The sequence below is a fragment of the Protomyctophum bolini genome, assembly GCF_963924005.1.
Source record: "Protomyctophum bolini genome assembly, chromosome: 13".
Taxonomy (NCBI): Eukaryota; Metazoa; Chordata; class Actinopteri; order Myctophiformes; family Myctophidae; genus Protomyctophum; species Protomyctophum bolini.
Genome location: NC_137874.1, coordinates 29,043,080 through 29,062,129, shown reverse-complemented (window position 1 = coordinate 29,062,129; position 19,050 = coordinate 29,043,080). Strand labels below are relative to the sequence as shown.

The following is a 19,050-nucleotide window of genomic DNA, read 5'->3' as shown; positions in this document are numbered from 1 at the left end:
GATAACCTGTCCCATTACCCTCCATCTTGCTACATTTGGTGTTCAGTGTGCAAATTATTGGTTGAGATATATACACTGACTTTAAACTAAAGTGTAGGCGCAGTGCCAGTATCGTGCACTGGATCCTTGTTGGAGCTGAGACCAAGTATCAAGCTAAACACAATTTTGCATTTCCAGAAGACCCATTCAGGCTGCCTGGATAATTTTTTATTTTCTTTTTTCAACCTAAATCCATAATGTAATGCAATACCAGGTCACCCAAAGGTCCAAAGCTTCAGGACACCAGTCAAAAGGATTTTCTAATACATTTGATTAAAGTTTATATTTGAGAACATTTAACTTTAAAACAATGTATTTTCCCCTTGGCTTTAGTTTTTAGTGCCAATCACGCCTAGGTTGGTTCTCTCTGTCCAAAACTTCAAAAAGGTGCAAAGCCAGAACTGGTCACATGTCATCACAGATTATGTGCTTGCCATGTACTCTGGAGTGTGGGGCTTATGTCAGAAGTTTCTGAAATAAAGCCTTGGCTTTCAGAATGTTGTTGTTCACAAATAATATTCACATAATTAGAAAGCAAGCAGATTCTGAAAACATGTTTTTCAGTGAACTCTTCACTATTCAAGAAAGTCAGTGTGCAAAGCAAAGTGTCACAGAGCCCCATGACTAATGTGGGATTTGAACCCTGGACCTGTGGATCACAAGCACAGCGACTCATCACACTGAGCTAACTGCTGGTTACTACAACACAGCTTTTCTGTGCTAGTTGATGTTAGTGTGGAATGCAAAGTGTCAGTAAAGATTTGAGTATGTCGGGGTTTGAACCGGCACACTTCTACTAGGTATACTACGGATATCATTTGACTTATCCGTTGGTCCACTGAGGCACACAATCATGGGGAATTTCTGTGCTGCTTTAAAGTTGTCCTTCTGAAAGTCAGTGTGCAAAGCAAAGCATCACAGAGACACATGAATAATGTGGGATTTGAACCCTGGACCTGTGGATCACAAGCAGAGCCACTCATCACACTGAGCTAACTGCTGGTTACTACAAATAAGGTACGAAAGGAGGTATATTTTCATAAACGCGCAATGTTTTGTAATCAAATTAAAAGAAAAGACACGCTTGTTTGTACTTACATTTCCGTTGGACCGTTCTCAGTTCTTATCAAAAGCAAGATGCTACCTAGAGGCAAGACTCTCTGACAATGTGGAATTGTAATGGGAAATACCTGACTTGATGGTATTAGTTTGCAACATAGGATACTATTTACCTTTTGGGGACTAATATGTAAAACATAAAAAAAATGGTTTAAATTAAACAGTGTGGTTGGTATATTAGTCCACAAAAGGCAAATGAAAAGACATCAGCATTCTTTACTGTATAAGCCTTTATTTTGTAAAAAGTCTGTTGTTTGAATGATAACCCTTTTTATACCACATACTTGAACACCTTGTTTGTAAAAAAGAAAAAAGAAAGAAAAGAAAAACATTTTTTTTGTTTGTTCAAACACCAAAAAAGCTGATTGACACTATAACATTAATTTGCACCGACAAAAAAAATACAACTTCATACTACACAAATTTTGATTTCATGAGTACTGATGATACTCCAAATGAAATCAAACAGCTTATTAAACAACTGAATCAAATAAGCGCCCGATGTGAACAAAACAATTACAGTACAAGGAAGCCAAATTATGCATTTTTCTTCCAGTGCCTGTATGTCAGATGGATTACATGATAAAACTACAACAGTAATAATAAGAACAATTCGTAACAAATGCAACAAATACATCAAATTAGAAATGAACATATAAATGAAAAAAGTAACTAATAATTCAATTTGGCAAAAATTAAATGCGTTGTTATTCTTGTTTTTTCTACACTATTCTTTTGCCAATTCCTTAAATATCAAATAATATTCTTATCGATTGGTTTAGCGAGCATTATTCTCCCTGTTTGAAGGCTCATTAAGAGGGAGGTATACTGTATATTGTACCCATGTACAGGAAACTGGGAATCAGCACAGCTTTTCACAGTTATCGTGTGGTATTCGACAACAGACCCTAACCACCCTAACCAGAGGCAACTTATTAAAGAGTAAAATGCAGGGAACCCCCAGATCAATGTGCACTGCTATCTAATGGCTTACGTTCAGATGCTACTGGAGAAATGCCCCATTTATACGTCGTCATACAAAAGTAGCCAATCTACAAGCTTGCAATGTGTCATATCGCTATCCACTGTGAGCTTTTAACGCTGTTGTTTTCATCATAATTCATCATTAATCATAATTTATCATGTGACATGGTCGTATGACGGAGCATAAAGTAAGCAGGATCATCCTTTACATCTTTTGTCTTTTTCTTTTTTTCTAGTTGAAGGGCAACTGATGTTGATGCTTTATTCTGAACCTGATAACTCTACAACATGCACTTGGTAGTTGGTGCATCTATTCCAAATTCCGTGATTTACTGTAACTACATTTTCCCCTCCTAAACTTACAGATTTATTTATTTTTACTTATTGAACTCGACTGTAAAACAAGTGCAATTTGAGCATGTAAACACTGGAACTTTCTTGATCATAGCTGTGGTGATGAAACTGGATGAAAGTTTGTGGAATAGAAAAATAGGAAAATAAACCTTTTGAAACTTAGGTCATGCAAAACAAAACCTACAAGGTATGTACAAAATACCAGAAATGCTGACAACGAAGTGCTTCCCAACAGTGAAGGAGACTGTGAGCTCTGTCCTGTTTTTGGTTGCAATTCATCTGAACTGGTTCCGTTTTATTGATGACTAACAGATGAATAGATTGATATGTATAACCATCATTGATGGGAACTGTGAAATCCAGGATGTCACTTTCTTAACTAGAGGGTTGTGATTTAAAAGCATTCTCTGTGATAGCTCAATAACTTGTAATAGCGGACAATTGTGTTATTTAATATATTGGATGTTGACTTTCCTTGGCCTAGCCTATAGTCACAATTTTGGTACCAGTATACAGAAGCTTTCAAAAACGTTTGTCCTAAACGGCAAGACAAAAATAATTTCATGTTCAAAACTAATTTTAATTGACTTACAACATTTCTTAATTTTGAATTATTGCCCCTTCAATGTTGTTATTGAGTGAACCCGTATATATTTTATCACACTTTGTGTTTTTATGTTTGTGAAGCGCTTTGTAAACTTGTTTTTTTTTAATATAAATTTGATGTATTATATTCATATTCCACCCATTTTGCATACGCCATAATAGCAAAATGGCCACTGTATGAATATAGTTGCCCATCACTAAATAAACACAGCTGAATAAATAGTGGCTGGGCATAGAATGGCACCTGGTGACTGGTCCAGGTATATGCAAAACAAACTAGGTTCAATTCCAGACTTGTTGCCTTTGTTACACGTGATCCCTCATCCTTCTCTCTCTCCCTTCCTTCACTGTCCCATTTCAATAAAAAAGAGATGGATAGATAGATCTGACACAGCGTTTTCTACAAAATGTCAAATGGCTCTTTGAGCTACCATGATTCGCCAGTGTATGTCAAGTGTGCCATGTCTACTACTTCCTCACGAGTGCTGATAAGGATATATACTGTATATATATAAAGAGAGAGAGAGAGAGAGAGAGAGAGATTTATCTCTATACTATTATACTATAAAGGAAACACTCCTGTACTTATCAATGTATCAATGAACCCCCAGTTCATTTTATACTTTTATACTATTTTTGGCTGTGTATTAGGGGAGTTGGGGGTGGCGGATCGTCATTGTTTTAATTATTTTGTTTAATTTGACTCTTCATGAGTCAAAATTGTATTATTATTTAGACGGTGCACATTTGTACTAGAGATAATTTCAAGTAATTCATAACACAATTTACATGACTAGCCTACATCTCACTTTTGATGGACTGAACTGGTTTCTACAACTCCATAGCCAAGTGCATTTCATCCATGAAAACATACTGTACAATATTTAATGCTTTAAATACGGTGGTAAATAGCATCAGACGGCACACGCCCACTAATGACTTATCATCTTATGCCTGTGAAGGGCGTGATATTGTTATTTACTATGGGATTTCAAACATTCAAATGCATTGTCATGTCATTTGCCCTGTGCAAAATATGACATTCTCCCTTCTGGAACATAATAATTCTAATTCTAGCCCTAGATCTCGAGGAATCTCTATGAAATGAGTGGTTGGTGTTAGCTTGGCCCTCTGGGATGTGGATGAACTTTACTACAGGAACAGTGCAGAGAAATGCAACTTCCACAACCACATAGTAACATCCTCAGTGTTATTTTAAATCAGAGCATGTGCAAATGGAATAAATGGACCAGTAGGGTCCATTTGGTTCCATTTGTACTCTCTCTGAGTTAAATGAACACAGGATTGATTGTATAGTGTACAACAGCCCCTGTGAGCCTCACTGTGGGAGGGCTTATGACGGCATTTCCGATGTTTTGTTCATACCATGTATATCTTGTGTTTCTTTTTTTTCTTCTTTTTTTAGGTTTCGTTTGCAGAATTATGCCAATGCTAGAGAAAGCTGTCCATGCCATTAGCAGTGAGGCTAGCTGGTATTTACGAACTGCCATGTTTTTGTTCATGCATTAAGAAATATTAAGTGAAAGATATCATATTTACAGTACAATTCACATGTAATTACACATATACACTAGAGGCAAGAAAATTCACATTGAAATCAGTTCAACAGTTTTTTTCCCCTCCTCGATTACCCCTTGAACATATGTGTCAAAAACACACAAAAGAAAAAAGGATTTCGCTCAAATATTCTAAAGTAAAAGCATAGAACACAAAACCTCACAGCTTTTGGGATGAATGTGCCAATTTCATGTCCAAAAAGCATGTAGTACATGTTCCTATTGAGATGGGTCAAGGGCTATCTGCATGTTTCTCCACGTGAATGTGCTTGCACTTTGAAAAATGAAATCAAGTCATTAAAGAAAAATAAATACCTAGGTATGTTTGTGTGGACAAGTGATTTCTGGTAAGAAACTAACCCGAATAAGAAATGTAAAACTCACTGTTACATTTAAGCAGTGTTACAAAATGTTAGTGCATTTCAGTGAATCACAGAACAGATGAGATAGGCCTCTTTCTGGTCAAACCAATTCCACCGCTTTTCCTCAAAGAACACTTAGGGTTGTGTTGTTCATCATGTTTTTTCTTTTTTACAAACCATTATGTGCTGTTTTTGCACTGGAACAAGGATTTGATCATCTGACTGGTGTTGTAGCCTGCTTACTGTGACACTTTGAATACCTAGGATCCACCATATTGCCTTTAAACAGTTTGACAATCTGTTTTGGTCTTTGGACAAAATCTCAACCAAAACATTCATTATAAAAAACATATCACACTTTTTTTTAATATAATAATGACGTTTGTTATCCACCAAAAAATACCAATATGTTACATTAGAAGTAGAATTCGTCAATGAAATGAATGAATGAATGAAATGCACTAAAAAGTGCTTATTATGTCCCTGATTCAGACCTGCTAATTATCCACCAAGATCATGAGCCATTGTCCACACCACTGTATGGTTTTAGTATGTTAGCTATCCGAGGGAAATGCATTATCCGTTCTTCCTCTCACTGCAAGAATAAATAAAAGTTCCAAATCTATCACAATGCAGTCTAGCTTGTGATATCTAATCTGCTGATTGGACAATGTTCACAGAGAAATGAGAATTGCCGTAGCTGTCTTGTTGATTACTATTAATGAATCTGATCTGTATGAACAAATCTTTGCATCATGGCTTCCATGTTAAAACCACTCACAATACTGCAACCAGATTCACATCAAGGGATACATGATATAACTGCTGTAGTGTTAACACAATTTGATGTCTGTATAGTTCAACCACAGCTCACTTCACGATAGCATTTTATAAAAACCTATTTGACAGATCTATGGTCATCTGTTTTGAAATTTAGCCATGTTTATGTGGACATTTGCAACTACTGTGTATGCCTCCTGTTTCAATCCACACACTTCCAGAGGGAAAGTAATTTAGTCCAGATTTGGATTTCTGATCATGTTTGGTGGCTGAATTAATTAATTTATCATTATTCACCTTCTCTCCTCAAACAATAAATCTACAGTAGGCTATGTTCTTAAAAATAAAGATTGATCACTGCATGAGGATTGTATTTAATCATTGTGACCTGCATGGCTGGCTGGGAGCACTTGAGAGATGATTAACACATTTCTGTCTGTCTGTCTGTCTGTCTGTCATTGTACACAGTATACTGTATTTATCTTCCTTCTGCCTGTCCTCGACTACTACATCCCTGTCCCTTACTGTGTTCCTATGTGACAATGTGCCAGTCTCTTCCTTGCTGTTATGTGACTCAGTGGTACTGCATATGCTGTTCAATGGAAGGCTGGTTCAGTGCTTCAAGCACCCAGCAGGTCTTCTCTATGCCTGTCCAGAGCAGGACCGATTTGAAGAACACGGGGGAAGTCCCTCTGAGTGATCTGGATGGGGAATTCTTAGCTGTACTGTACAAAGGAAGAACTCTTAACGCTGAATTCATACCAGCAGCGTCAGTTTGCTGCCATGTTCGGAGAATGCAGTGAGGTTCAATGCAAAGTATATGGTGAGGCGCGACCGCTGCTTTTCCCACTGGGTAAGCCGGTCAGGGGATCGAGCCAGCAAAAGGTTAAGCGTCAGAGTTGAGAGAACCTCAACTTTGGCGCTTGAGCATAGAGCGACAAGCCAATCAGCTGTGCTTTGAAATAGGCATGGAGCTGGCATATATCCTTATAACTAGGAACTACTGCACGAAAGTTACAAATATCGATAAAGATTTTAACTAGTTGTAAGTGTGAAATTAAATCAGATTAAGCAACTACATGGCCTATTTCTTTCCTAAAAGGTTGCTATGAGCGTTTGTACTTCTCCCTCTGTGAACCAGCACCTGCTGGCTTGACAGCTGTATGAAAGTAGCTATATGGAAGTAGAATATCAGTAGCTTTATTATTTATAACAAAGTTAAACTAGTAGTTTAGATAGATAGACAACTAAACAACATACACAAACAATCTCCAGTATTGTAGGTAGAGAGCAGGGACAGCTACGGTGCTCCGAGTGCATGGGTCAGACCAGCTGCTTTGCCCAGCGAGAGCTGGTGTGGAGAATTAAGTATTGCTTGTTTCTGGCAGCTTGTTTGTAAATGACAACCTATTCATTTTAACCAATATAAAAGGCCATGTAGTTGCTCAATCTTTATTCATTACACATCTACAGCTGCTAGTTTAAAACATTAAAACGTATCAATTGTGCTACTTCCATACAGTCTATTTCTTCATCTCGGTAGCAGGCACACACTCGTAACCTCAGACACTTCCAATTTATTGCATGTTGTGAATGTTCGCACTGTAAACATTCACTCGAAGCTGCTGGTGTGAATTCAATGTAAGTCTGATTTATATAGGCTACTTCATCATATGATGCTGTCACATGCTGCTAAGAACTACAAGCTCACAACGTGTGCATGTGAGACTTGTTGTGATCTTGTAGATTCAGCACGCTACTCCAACATAGTATTTCACATTGTCACACAAGTCTTTAATCACGCATCAACACTTTTTTCAGTGAAAAAAACATTTGTTGAGCGAAAGGTTCATGCAATCAAAATACATTTGTCTTATCATCTCCCCCCTAGGATGTACAGTACTGTATGCCAAAACCTTCTTTCTTTTCCATCTCTGGTATTCTTTCCACATTTAGCTCTGTGACATTTTATTATAACATGAGCAGAACTGGTTTTGAATCTACAACCATCATGCTAAGATTGAATAATTGCAACTCAATGATTTTGTGCTGTAGATACAGCATGGGTATATGCCATATCATTTCATTGTCGAAATCTCCGGTAGGTGAGCTGGTTTCAACAGGAAAACCCATCGGATGCATGTCTGTGTGAACCCATAGAAACATGATAGTGAAATCTAGTTTGAACTCATACCCTGTAATAAGTTACAAAACACAAGGTCCTACAGGGTATCAGCCACACAAAGCACAATTTATTTGTGAATGAACCTGAGCACTGGAAAAAGCAGGGTCTGGAAGAGCTTAACAGTATCTTTTATGGATATAGTATGGATATAGGCCTTTTGGTTATTATTTCAAATTCATGGCTATTCATCACATATCATGTTTTGTTCCCCAGACTTACTGGTTCGCCCATTTGTCCTGATTACACTGATATTCCTGATCTTTGGGGATCTCGACCTCAAAGGCAGAAACGATGGTGGGATTATGATTTAAGTTGCAGAGTATGAAAGGTTGAATACTTATTCCTCTTTATTCTACCATGGTTCCTGACTTGAACTGTAAATTAATTTTGTAAAATTTAAGACACTTCCCCATTGCGGCAGGATCACAATATGAACCTCCAAGATTCCCAGAGTGAGAAACGCTTACCAGGACGTTAAATACTTTATGACAACTGATGCTATATACTGTGTGGCAACTGATATAGCCTGTACTGTATGACAACTGGTCAAACTGTGGGCTGATACTGTATATTGACTATTTCTGAATGTACAATCATCTTTAAATCTTTACTATGGAGATAATTTTAATTCACTCACTGGTAACCCCCCGCCCCACCACACACCTTTTTCCTTAGACACAAAGCAGGACATGATGTCAATGAATACTGCATTGAAAGAGCAATGTGAATCACTAGGATGGAATAAAACATTACAAGTATATTTTCAAACTATGCCCATGAGAATACTGAATGATAAAAATGTACAGAATATGTCATTTTTTTCTTCTTCAAACAATCAAAATGAGTAATGCTTACCTTTGAACTTTGAACTCTTTATCTAGTAATGCCCTAGCGCTAGAACATGATCTGACACTCTCTGAAATCACAGTATTTTCAAGACAAAATCAAATCTACAATAATCAGCATTTTTGTATTTTTTTTTAACCATAATGAAAAAACACCCGCCACACACACACGCGGCCACCCCCAAGGACCTGTTTCTAAAACAACTTAAGAGGAGGCGCAAGAAGGGGAAAAGAACAGACAGTTTGCGTCGACTCTGGGTTTTTTTAGGAATGCAGCGGTCTAAAATCCCATCATCCGCAAGGTGAGGCCGTTGAACAAGAGGAGAAGGAAAAAGAAGCACATTTTGGCCATAGCTGATGTCTGCGAGAGTAGAATGATATTGATTCACCTTAAAAGAAGAGGGGAGGGGGGGGGGGAAGCCAAGGAACAACACATAATCCCAAAAAACTATAGGCTTCTGCTGTACAGAGGCAGAGGGTAGAAATGCAGAATTCCGTGCATGGTATTCATGGACGATGGGGGGTGGGGGTCATTTGGACAGAGGGGGGCTGATGAAGGGTAGAAGGATCTCACTCTCACTCAGCCTTAATGCCTGAACAGACAAGCCACCACTGATTTTCATGAGCTGCGGCGGAGAGGATTTGTTTTTCTTTTGATTACAGTAAGAATCAATAAAAAGTCAATGGGACTCTGAGACATCTTTTTCTTTTCTTTCTCGAGAGCTTTCACTTTCCTTTTGTTTTCTTTTTTTTTCTCCTTTTTCATTTTTTTTTTGGAAAAATATCATGCAGTCTTTAGTTCCAAAAACCCTTGGTTGTGGGAACGGATGTTTGTATTTTTGTGTTTGTCGGTCAGTCGGTTGGTTTTGTGTGTAGGTTTCAGGAGGAAAAAGGAACTCAAAAATCCTTGAAATTCTTTTTTTCACAATTATTCTTAAACAATCAGGTCATCCTATTAATACTTTGTACAGCAGAAAGGTCCTTCAGGTTTCACGTGTGTGTATATAAATATAATATATAGAAATATGCATATACATATCTTCAACTTGTATATGTGTATACATATTTTGCGACTGTATCAAAGCCAATTCAATGTGCTCTCAAAATATGGCCCATGATTCCTTGTGGGATGCACATCAATTCACATAGTACAACCAGTAGATTAGGTTGAAAAATCCAAAGACGATGGGAAAAATGACCCGGGACCATTTGTCAATGGTGCTGACATCAGCCAGGTTGGGGATTTTCAACTTGAGCTTGGACGAGCGACGCCGTAGTCTGCAGTTGGCCCGGCTCCGCATGGCGGCGCCGCGGTCCAGCGAGTGGTGGCTGAAGCCGTCTCGTGGCGCCATGGGCTTCCTGAATTGGACCCCAGAGCTGTCAAAGGACATGACCGAATTCCGAGAGTCACTAACGCTGCTCCCTACGTCAGATGGCATCACCTCGTTGTTCATCTCCAACGTGGTGAGGAGGATGTTCCCGTAGGCATCCACCTGGAGAGAGGGAGAGAGGGAGGGGGGTGTCAGGCCTGGCTGAAACATGCAGCTGCATTAGACCCTCAAGAAAAGCTTTAACCACTTGAACCCTATTATACTTTGGGGTACATCAAATTGTACAGTAGATCTACAAGCTCGCAATGTATCACAATGGGACACATTTTGAGCTTGTAGATCAGCTATTTTCATATTTATATAAAATGTTTTCCTATTTTCATTAAATAAACAATCGCTTATTATGACAGAATAGAGCTGCTAGGGCTCATGTGGTAAAAGCTAAAGCACAATGCAGTGATGATATGGAATGACATTTTTTTTCTTTGCATACTTCAAATATTTCCAAATAGTTACACACATTTCCTTTTCAAAGTACTAGATACAGTAATCTATAACTGATTCTTAAATTACTTGAACATCCTTTATAAACTGATGTCATTTTGACCGCTGTTCTACAGCTCATATGAGTTCTAAATACATGTACCCCAACTTTTCTTTGTTCCTCGAGATACAGATTTCTCCGCTGTGTAAATGACCTGAAGGTGTTGCTTTGAAACGGCACGGAAATGGAGTCCTTGCAATGTGAAAGAAAAAATGAAGAGAACATTAAAATGCCTATAAAGAATTACTGGCAAGTAAGCACATTTTCTAAGAAATTACAGAATGCATAACACAAACTGTTAACAGGAACAACTTCAAATAAGCATAATATTATTTAATACAACACACACACACACACACACACACACACACGCACACACACACACACACACACACACACACACACACACACACACACACACACACACACACACACACACACACACACACACACACACACACACACACACAACAAGGGGCTTCATTCAGTCTAGCCGGTTTAGCATCCACCGCTGAATATTGTCAATGCTGCTGCCACCCTTGTTATTTTTGACTGTCCAATTTAGATGAAAGCCGGAAAATACATGTCCAACAGCAAGGTAGCAGAGCAAGAATGAATCAAGCCCACAAGCATAAACGTAGACAACAACCTAAATAGGAAATGAGAATGTTTACACCACTGCTGAGCTAGATGAATCACTATCTCAATGGAAAAGGGCTATGCTCTATAGAAAGCACATTCAGTGCTTGGGGGAGAAGCAATGGATGATGGTTGGTGAATGCATATTTGGACTGTATGCTTCCTGGCAGATTACTTTGGGGAATGTGTGTTATCAGTGTTTGAATAGAATTGACATTAGCTATAGGAATCAGATATGGGAAAAAAAGATGGTTGTTTTATACTTGAACTCTGATTGACACAGAGGAAGAGGAGATGGCAGAGGATGAAGATGCAAACCTGTTCCCTCAGGCGTTTCTCCTCGTATCGCGGGCGCTCGTTGTTAGCTTTGTTCAACCGTTCATTGATTTTCTTCTGCTGCTGGGGGCCCCGGCCAAAGAACACGTAATTTACAAAGGCATATTCAAGCAGGGCCAGGAACACAAACACAAAACAGCCCATGAGGTAGACGTCGATGGCTTTCACATATGGGATCTTTGGGAGAGTCTCCCTAAGGTGGGTGTTAATTGTAGTCATGGTGAGCACCGTCGTAACACCTAAGTATGGCGTGCGCGCAGGCGCACGCACACACACACACACACACACACACACACACACACACACACACACACACACACACACACACACACACACACACAGAGAGAGAAAAGAGAGAGAAAAGAGAGAAAAAGTCACATAGTCATCAGGTCAGTGCATCGTGTTTGGCAAATTAAATGTACAGAAAATGAAATTAGCACTTCATCAGCTATCATTTCTGTAAAGGCCCCCAAAATGCCATCTTAACATTTCACGGCATTTGTGTGCTTGCTTTGAAGAGTTATGTATCTGAAAATAGTGTTTTGATGGTGACATTTAGAGTTCAAACTAAATCCCGAGGGAACATATGGTGTCGGGGAGAATAGGCAGCCAAAATATTGTTGGCAAGGTAACTGGGGGAAGGTCATCCCAAACCCCTCCAGTGACCCATGACTTGTAGCCAAGTTCAAATGAATGATGGGAAGTTTACAGTAGTTATTTAATTCAGCCCTTTCCTCACTGCATATTAATAACTGGGATTTGTAGCTACTTTAAGTCAGAGGTTCCAAAAGTGGGTTTATGCAAATACCCTTTGTACTTTTTGTACTTTTAGTTCGGTAGAACTAAATCTGGAGATTTGGAGACGGAGATCATCATATTTGTTCTAATGGAGTTCTAATGTGCACAGTGCACGCTACCACTGGATGGTGGCGCAGCGCAAAGATGACACATAGCTTGGTAACGGCTAGTCTCACATAGCGAGACAACTATTCCACAATCTCCGAATGCATGCTATATAGAGTCTGGAACTATACACTTCCCAAAATCCGATACATTTATATTAGGATAGATTTGTGCGACTGTAAAGACGAAATCTGAATTGTAGAGGAGGCTTCACTTCCGCTTTATCGCTTGCTCATGATCGGAGCAGGGGTCATATAGCCATGCTGACTTGTGGTGGACATTTTGTGTCAAAATCCCATTTTTGCAGTTTTTGGACATACAAATTGAGTGGACAATATCACCAGAAACACAAAGAGCTAGCCCTGAATAACTATAATTTGGTATCCATTTGTACACACTCAGAGTTAAGGAGGGGGTCCTTGCAAATAAAACATTTGAGAACCACTAGTACTTGGACTCCTAATATGCCATAGTGTTGTAGTATTAAGTGTTATACAAAACCTGGACACTTGACATTCAGTAATTGGGTCTTAACCAGGGAAGCTGGTTACTAGTACTACTAGTAACCAGTATCCACAATATGTGAATCCTTGGCCTACTGGCAGACATGTGTGCACAAAACTTTGGCGTTCCAGTGGTTTGCGAGATTAGACACACACACGCGCGCAGACACGCATACACTCTTCTAAATGACTCGCCCCCTAAAAGCTATGTTGTAAAAACAATGAATGAAATAGAATCTGCCCCATACAGTATAATAATAACATGGTTAGTGTATAAACAATACACAAGTTATTTTTCGAATTTGGCAAGCTATTTTCATTACGACAACAGCCGTAAGGGAAACAAGACATTTGGGTGCATTTAACACTGTATGTTCTGCGTGCATCACTGGAGCTTTCGGTGCGAAAGATCATGTGGTGCATACACATTACACACATTTCATTGATACAGCAACCTTCCCTGGTGCATGGTGAACATTTCACGGATACAGCAACCTTCCCTGGGTGCATGGTGAACATTTCACGGATACAGCAACCTTCCCTGGGTGCATGGTGAAGGGAAATAATACAGTGGTCTTACCGAGGGCCACCCGGGCCGCCGACGCATCGTAATTGATCCAGAAGGAAACCCAAGACAGGATGGTGATCAGGATGGAGGGCATATATGTCTGCAGGATGAAATAGCCAATGTTCCTCTTAATCCTGAAACTCAGCGACAGCCTAGGGTACGAACCTGGAAAATGAGTGGAGGACAAAGTGATAGATGGAGAGGAGGGAAGAGTGGAGAATGGAGTGAGATATATGGAGAGGAGAGAAGAGCGGAGAGGATGGACGGATAAATGGGAAAAAGGAAGAGATGGAGTGATGGATTGTTGGAGAAGAGCAAGGTAGGGAAAACACAAGTGGAAATGAGAAAGGGAAGGAAGCGGGGGGGGCTATTGGCACAACTTAAAGAGTTCCAAAGTCTGCACTCTGACAACGCACAAGGGTAGTCATTTCTCCATTTGTTCAGATGGAGCACTTAATTTCCCCAAAGCGATGGATTCCTTTCCAGGGACAAGTTCGATTCCAATTAAAACATGGCAGAAAGTCGCAAACACGGCAGATTTTTCTGCAACCCCCTATCTCAGCAGGCAGCTCCAGCGCCCCTCTGAGAATTGTCATAGAGAGCCACTCTGCTTTTCTTTAACACATTCCCTGTCCTCTAAACATTAAGAAAAGGGCATTTTCAAAAAGGGGGCGTAATTGGAACCCAAGCCTTCTGCATTTCATGAGTGAGCAAAAATGATATATGGGTACAGCAAGTCATCCCATTGTGCATTTTACAGAGAAAGGAACGGCAGCCATTTGTGGTACAACATTAATTAGTCGAGTGGAAGTATAATTTAAACAAACCGTGACAATAAGTTGCTGATGCAAAAAGCTGTATGTATGAAGCAGGCTGACTCTTACAGCCTCCACTACATATTATATGTAGTGGATATTTACAGCTCTGGAAACAATGTGTATATAGTCTATGTGAGGACTTTGTGCGACCAATTCATCAAAATGGAAAAGAGGGCTTAAGATAAGGACTATGGTTTTAATCTAAAGGCTATGTCCTATGAGCAACACAAGGTGACAAATGACACAATCATCTCCAGGGTCCTGTAAATCTTCTGATGAATCAATACTTCGGCATACATATTTTATCAAGGCTGTGATGAATAAGCAGCAACACACAAATGTGATTTACACCTACATTTTTGTTTAGGTTCTCTCTCTCTCTCTTTCTCTCTCTCTCTCTCTCTCTCTCTCTCTCTCTCTCTCTCTCTCTCTGAATTTTGAATTTATTGGAAAAATTCTGGAGTCCAATAAAATGTGATTCCTAGTACAACAATTGTGTGTATTTTCTTGGCTTCACACTGATACAGATCAGTCTTCACCTAGGAACTCCCTGTACAATAAATCAATGTCATACTCTGGACAAGTGGGTCCGTTATGCAAACTTGACGGCCACTGAACAGCCGCCCCACTACCTATTGGGATTTGAGAGTGAGCTTTGCGCAAGGACACCTAAAAACCTAGTAGGGATTTGTTATCGCTGAAGGTCTTACCTGTAGTAAATCTGACTTCTCTAGACACCAGGCGGATGCCTACGATGGAGAACTGAGGTAGCTCCAACTTGTCTACCCCCGTCACAGCATTGTCTCCTCCTTGCCAGAAGAACACAATGTCATCGGTTGTATACCCATCTGTGTAAAGGTTAGAGGAGAGGAGAGGAAGGAAGGAAAGATCACTTAATGGTTCACCTTAGGTTAATTTATAAATGCAAAGTGATAAAAACACAAATATTAAATCATAAAGAAATGAACTCTGCTTGTCAGGTTTTTTATGTTGATGTATGTTGATTAATACCAAGGCACCTTGACTTGCAGATGAAGTAACCCCTGAGAAAGTAGGCTACCTTCTGAAAATGAATTACCATGATGAGCAGATTCAAATAAATCCACAAACATAAGCCTTTGCGCTCATAAAAAACAAAACAAAAACGAAGTTAAGAAAAAAAGATGACAAAAAGACATTCACAAGTGAATGTACATGAAGTATGTGACATCTAAAGACGTCACATACTTTATTATAACAGAATAAGTTGAAAACCTCATTAATTATGCCACCGTTTTAAACAGCTAATAAACACACAGATATGTGGATCAGTTTTTCTCTTCACCTCCGCAGAACTCTATAGAACCCTGAGGTACAAAATGGAACGATCTGGGTCCATTTGGTTACAATCCCGAAGTTAAAGTAACACTGCAATGGAGATGTCCCTGTATAGCCTACATTTTATTATATCTATTGGAGCATATGTATCTGCCATATATGGTCAACAGTATACACCTCCAATAACTACACTTCCCAGAGTTCCCAGAGTGATCATCAGTTTATACTTCAGAAATGGTGGCGGTCATAATAGGGTTACAGTGGGTGGAAGAAGTCAGGCCAGACAGAGTGGGGTTACAGTATGTGTAGATTCGATATCTGTCCTGTTAAGTCTGCAGCTCTAGCCTAAAATCAACTAGGGAAGACTTGGTCATGGAAATCCATCAAAGTATGTTTCGGCTGTATAGGAAGGATAGGTCTAAACTAAAGGTTTGCTGTTGCTGGGTACCACCATAGACATATATAAAAGCTAGATGGCTCAAGGCGGAGTCTCCGACGTAGTTAGTTAGTTAGTACAGTATGTTCAATGGCAGTTCCAACAAGAATACTCACAATCTTGACGGATTTACAAACGGGTTGGTTTATTACAAACGTTATCAACGTGCCTATGATTCAGGATGCTTATCTACTTTTTTTTTTAAATATATGAACGTCATATAAAATCATATAAGTAGGATAATATGCGGACGTCTCTGATGTTCATAACAAACCAAGCCGTTTGAAAATCAGTTGAAAATTGAGCAAGTTATGGTTATTTAAAAAGGACATGCCCCATAGACACAATGATATGCTGCCCCGAAGTAAGCCACTTCGATGGAGAGCCACGTAGCGACGTCGCTCTCCATTGACCGGCAGCGCGGGTGAGTCATCTAGCCTTTCTTATCTATGGGTACCGCTGCCTGCTACATGTATGTGGGCATAGAGGGAGGCAGATAACATTGCCAAGAGAGCAGTAGAGATGACAGAAATTATAGAGGTGCCTTTTGGTAAAGGGGAAACTAAGGCTATGTTGAAAAAATAGATGAATAAGAAATGGCAGAATAGATGGGACAGTGATAACAGAGGAAGAACATAACATACAGAAAGATATCGATGCACAGGGTGTGATGAGAGGGAACAGAAGGGAGGAGATTGACCAGATTATGGTTCGACCATACACGGCTAAACAAAACACTATTTGTGATAGGGAAAAGTAACTGATAAATGCTCAGAATGTAATTATATAGAAAACGCAGAACATATTTTGACGAGAGGATTAGATTGATACAGAAGGTGGTTGAGGCAGGAAGACAGTGGAATCTACTAGGTATACTGGGAACTGGAGACAGGGTTCAGAACAAACAGAAAGCAGTTATTGAGTACTTGAAGGAGATAGGGGTATATCATAGGATCTAGGGTGCAGTACTATTATTAGTACTATTCTAATATATAGCAGTTTTAAGTAAATAAAGTAGTGTAGGGAGTAATACTACATACTCCGGTACAGTAGGTGGCGGTATGCACCTTAAAGCTATTGGTTGCAACCCGCCATAATATTGAAGAAGAAGTTCCCAAACTTCCCAGAGCAGCAGCAGCAGCAAAATGGCTCACCTGAAAACACCATTCTGTGTTGGGTGAAGTCACCCCAGCTCCAGTATCTACTTGTAGGTTCAACCAGATGCCAATAATGGTCAGTGAAATTTGTATTTACATGGTGGTTGTTTGAAATGCTGCTGAATGTGTTCATGGTTTTAACTGCTACAGTTTTAAGTTGGTTAAGGAACACATTGGAGCATTACTTTCTGTGTGTGTGTGTGTGTGTGTGTGTGTGGGGGGGGGGGGGGTGGTGGTATTTGAACACTTGTGTGTTCAAATACACTTGGCTGTGTTTGAAAATATATTCCATTTTGTGTTTGAAAAGTTTTAAAGTACAAGGCGCAAGTTGGCACCTCACTCGAGTGCAACCTAGTTTAGTCTGTTATTTGCTGCTGGATCACCTACTTGCCTTTGTTCTCTAATCTCTGCTGCTTATGTGTCTCTGACTGTAATGGACAGTCAAGGAGGACTCTGTGTAGACAGAGCCATAGAGTAAGACAGAGTCACGACATTGAGGGGGCAGAAAACAGCCTGGTCATGTGGTTCATGTAGCCTGTTTGGGGCTCTCGTAGAGAGTCTAAATGTTCTTGCCGCCCCATAGACTCCAATGCATTCCGTAAAATGTAGAAGAGCCTGGCCCCATGAAGTGAAAGGAGTTTTCGTAACTCTGTCTTACTCTATGGCTCTGGTGTAGACTATCAGTAGCATATGGCATTTTGTCGAGGACTGCGCATTAGTCCGACATCCCGTTAGTCCGACTATGACTACGAGTCTGTATGACATAACCAGTTAGGACTCACCCCGTGGCGTCTGCCTGCGGTTAGGGTTAGGTTTTTGGGCACGCCACGACTGACAACGTAGCCCTACAAGCAGAACCCAATGGTACTGAAGTTTCTGACATTTTTCAGACCCAGACCATGGGGTCCTATTCCACCTCCACTCTGCCACCGGGTACACACACATAAATAAACGTAAACACCTTCGGATAAGTCCTTCTGCGCTCTTTGAGGATTTTTTTTCGTGTGAGGGCTTCTGAATGTGTGAACTATAAGTACCTATAAATACCGCTGCGAATATCTCCTGTGTCGCGGAAGCCGTTAAGTATTTTTAATCTATGTTTGACCGATTTGGAAGCTTGGATTAATCTTGTTTATTTACCGTTTATTGTACCGCCTCCCGATGTGCGGTTGGCTTGTGCCGGCTACGTTCCTGCCTCTGATCTGCTCTGTCATAGCTATAGCGCCACTAGCTAGCCAGATAGGCGGTACAATGAGGTGCCAATAAACAAGGAAGGAAGAGAAGAATCAAAGCGACCAAATCGGTCAAACAAAGATTAAAAATACTTAACAGCTTCCGCGACACAAGAGATATTCGCAGCGGTATGTATAGGTACTTAAAGTTCACAAATTCAGAATAACGCAAACGAAAAGAAGACGTCAAACGGCGCAGACACGATGTTACAGAGGATATTTATGTCCCGTGTTCCAACATTCCCATACGAAAACAAAGTAACGCACAGGGACCCTACGCAAAGCGACATCCAAATTTCAGAAAAGCTTTACGGAGGGTTCCGAGAGGGGCTAGACACAACGCTAAGTTAGGCAACCCGTGCCTGGTGGACATCTGTGCTCCAAGGAGTACACTTTTCTATTTTATACTGAGCCG

General features: G+C 39.9%; 1 protein-coding gene across 1 annotated transcript in view; it reads right to left on the bottom strand.

Annotated features, from left to right (window-relative positions):
• Nucleotides 1-9,987: 9,987 nt before the first annotated feature.
• Nucleotides 9,988-19,050, bottom strand: part of gabrb4 (gamma-aminobutyric acid type A receptor subunit beta4) — a gene marked incomplete at both ends in the record, with an annotated part of 64,787 nt that continues 55,724 nt past the window's right edge. The window contains 5 exons of the mRNA XM_080779638.1: nt 9,988-10,344; nt 10,829-10,918; nt 11,684-11,940; nt 13,688-13,840; nt 15,204-15,341. Coding sequence (XP_080635764.1) covers nt 9,988-10,344; nt 10,829-10,918; nt 11,684-11,940; nt 13,688-13,840; nt 15,204-15,341 — 995 coding nt within the window. The remainder of the gene's footprint in view (nt 10,345-10,828; nt 10,919-11,683; nt 11,941-13,687; nt 13,841-15,203; nt 15,342-19,050) is intronic.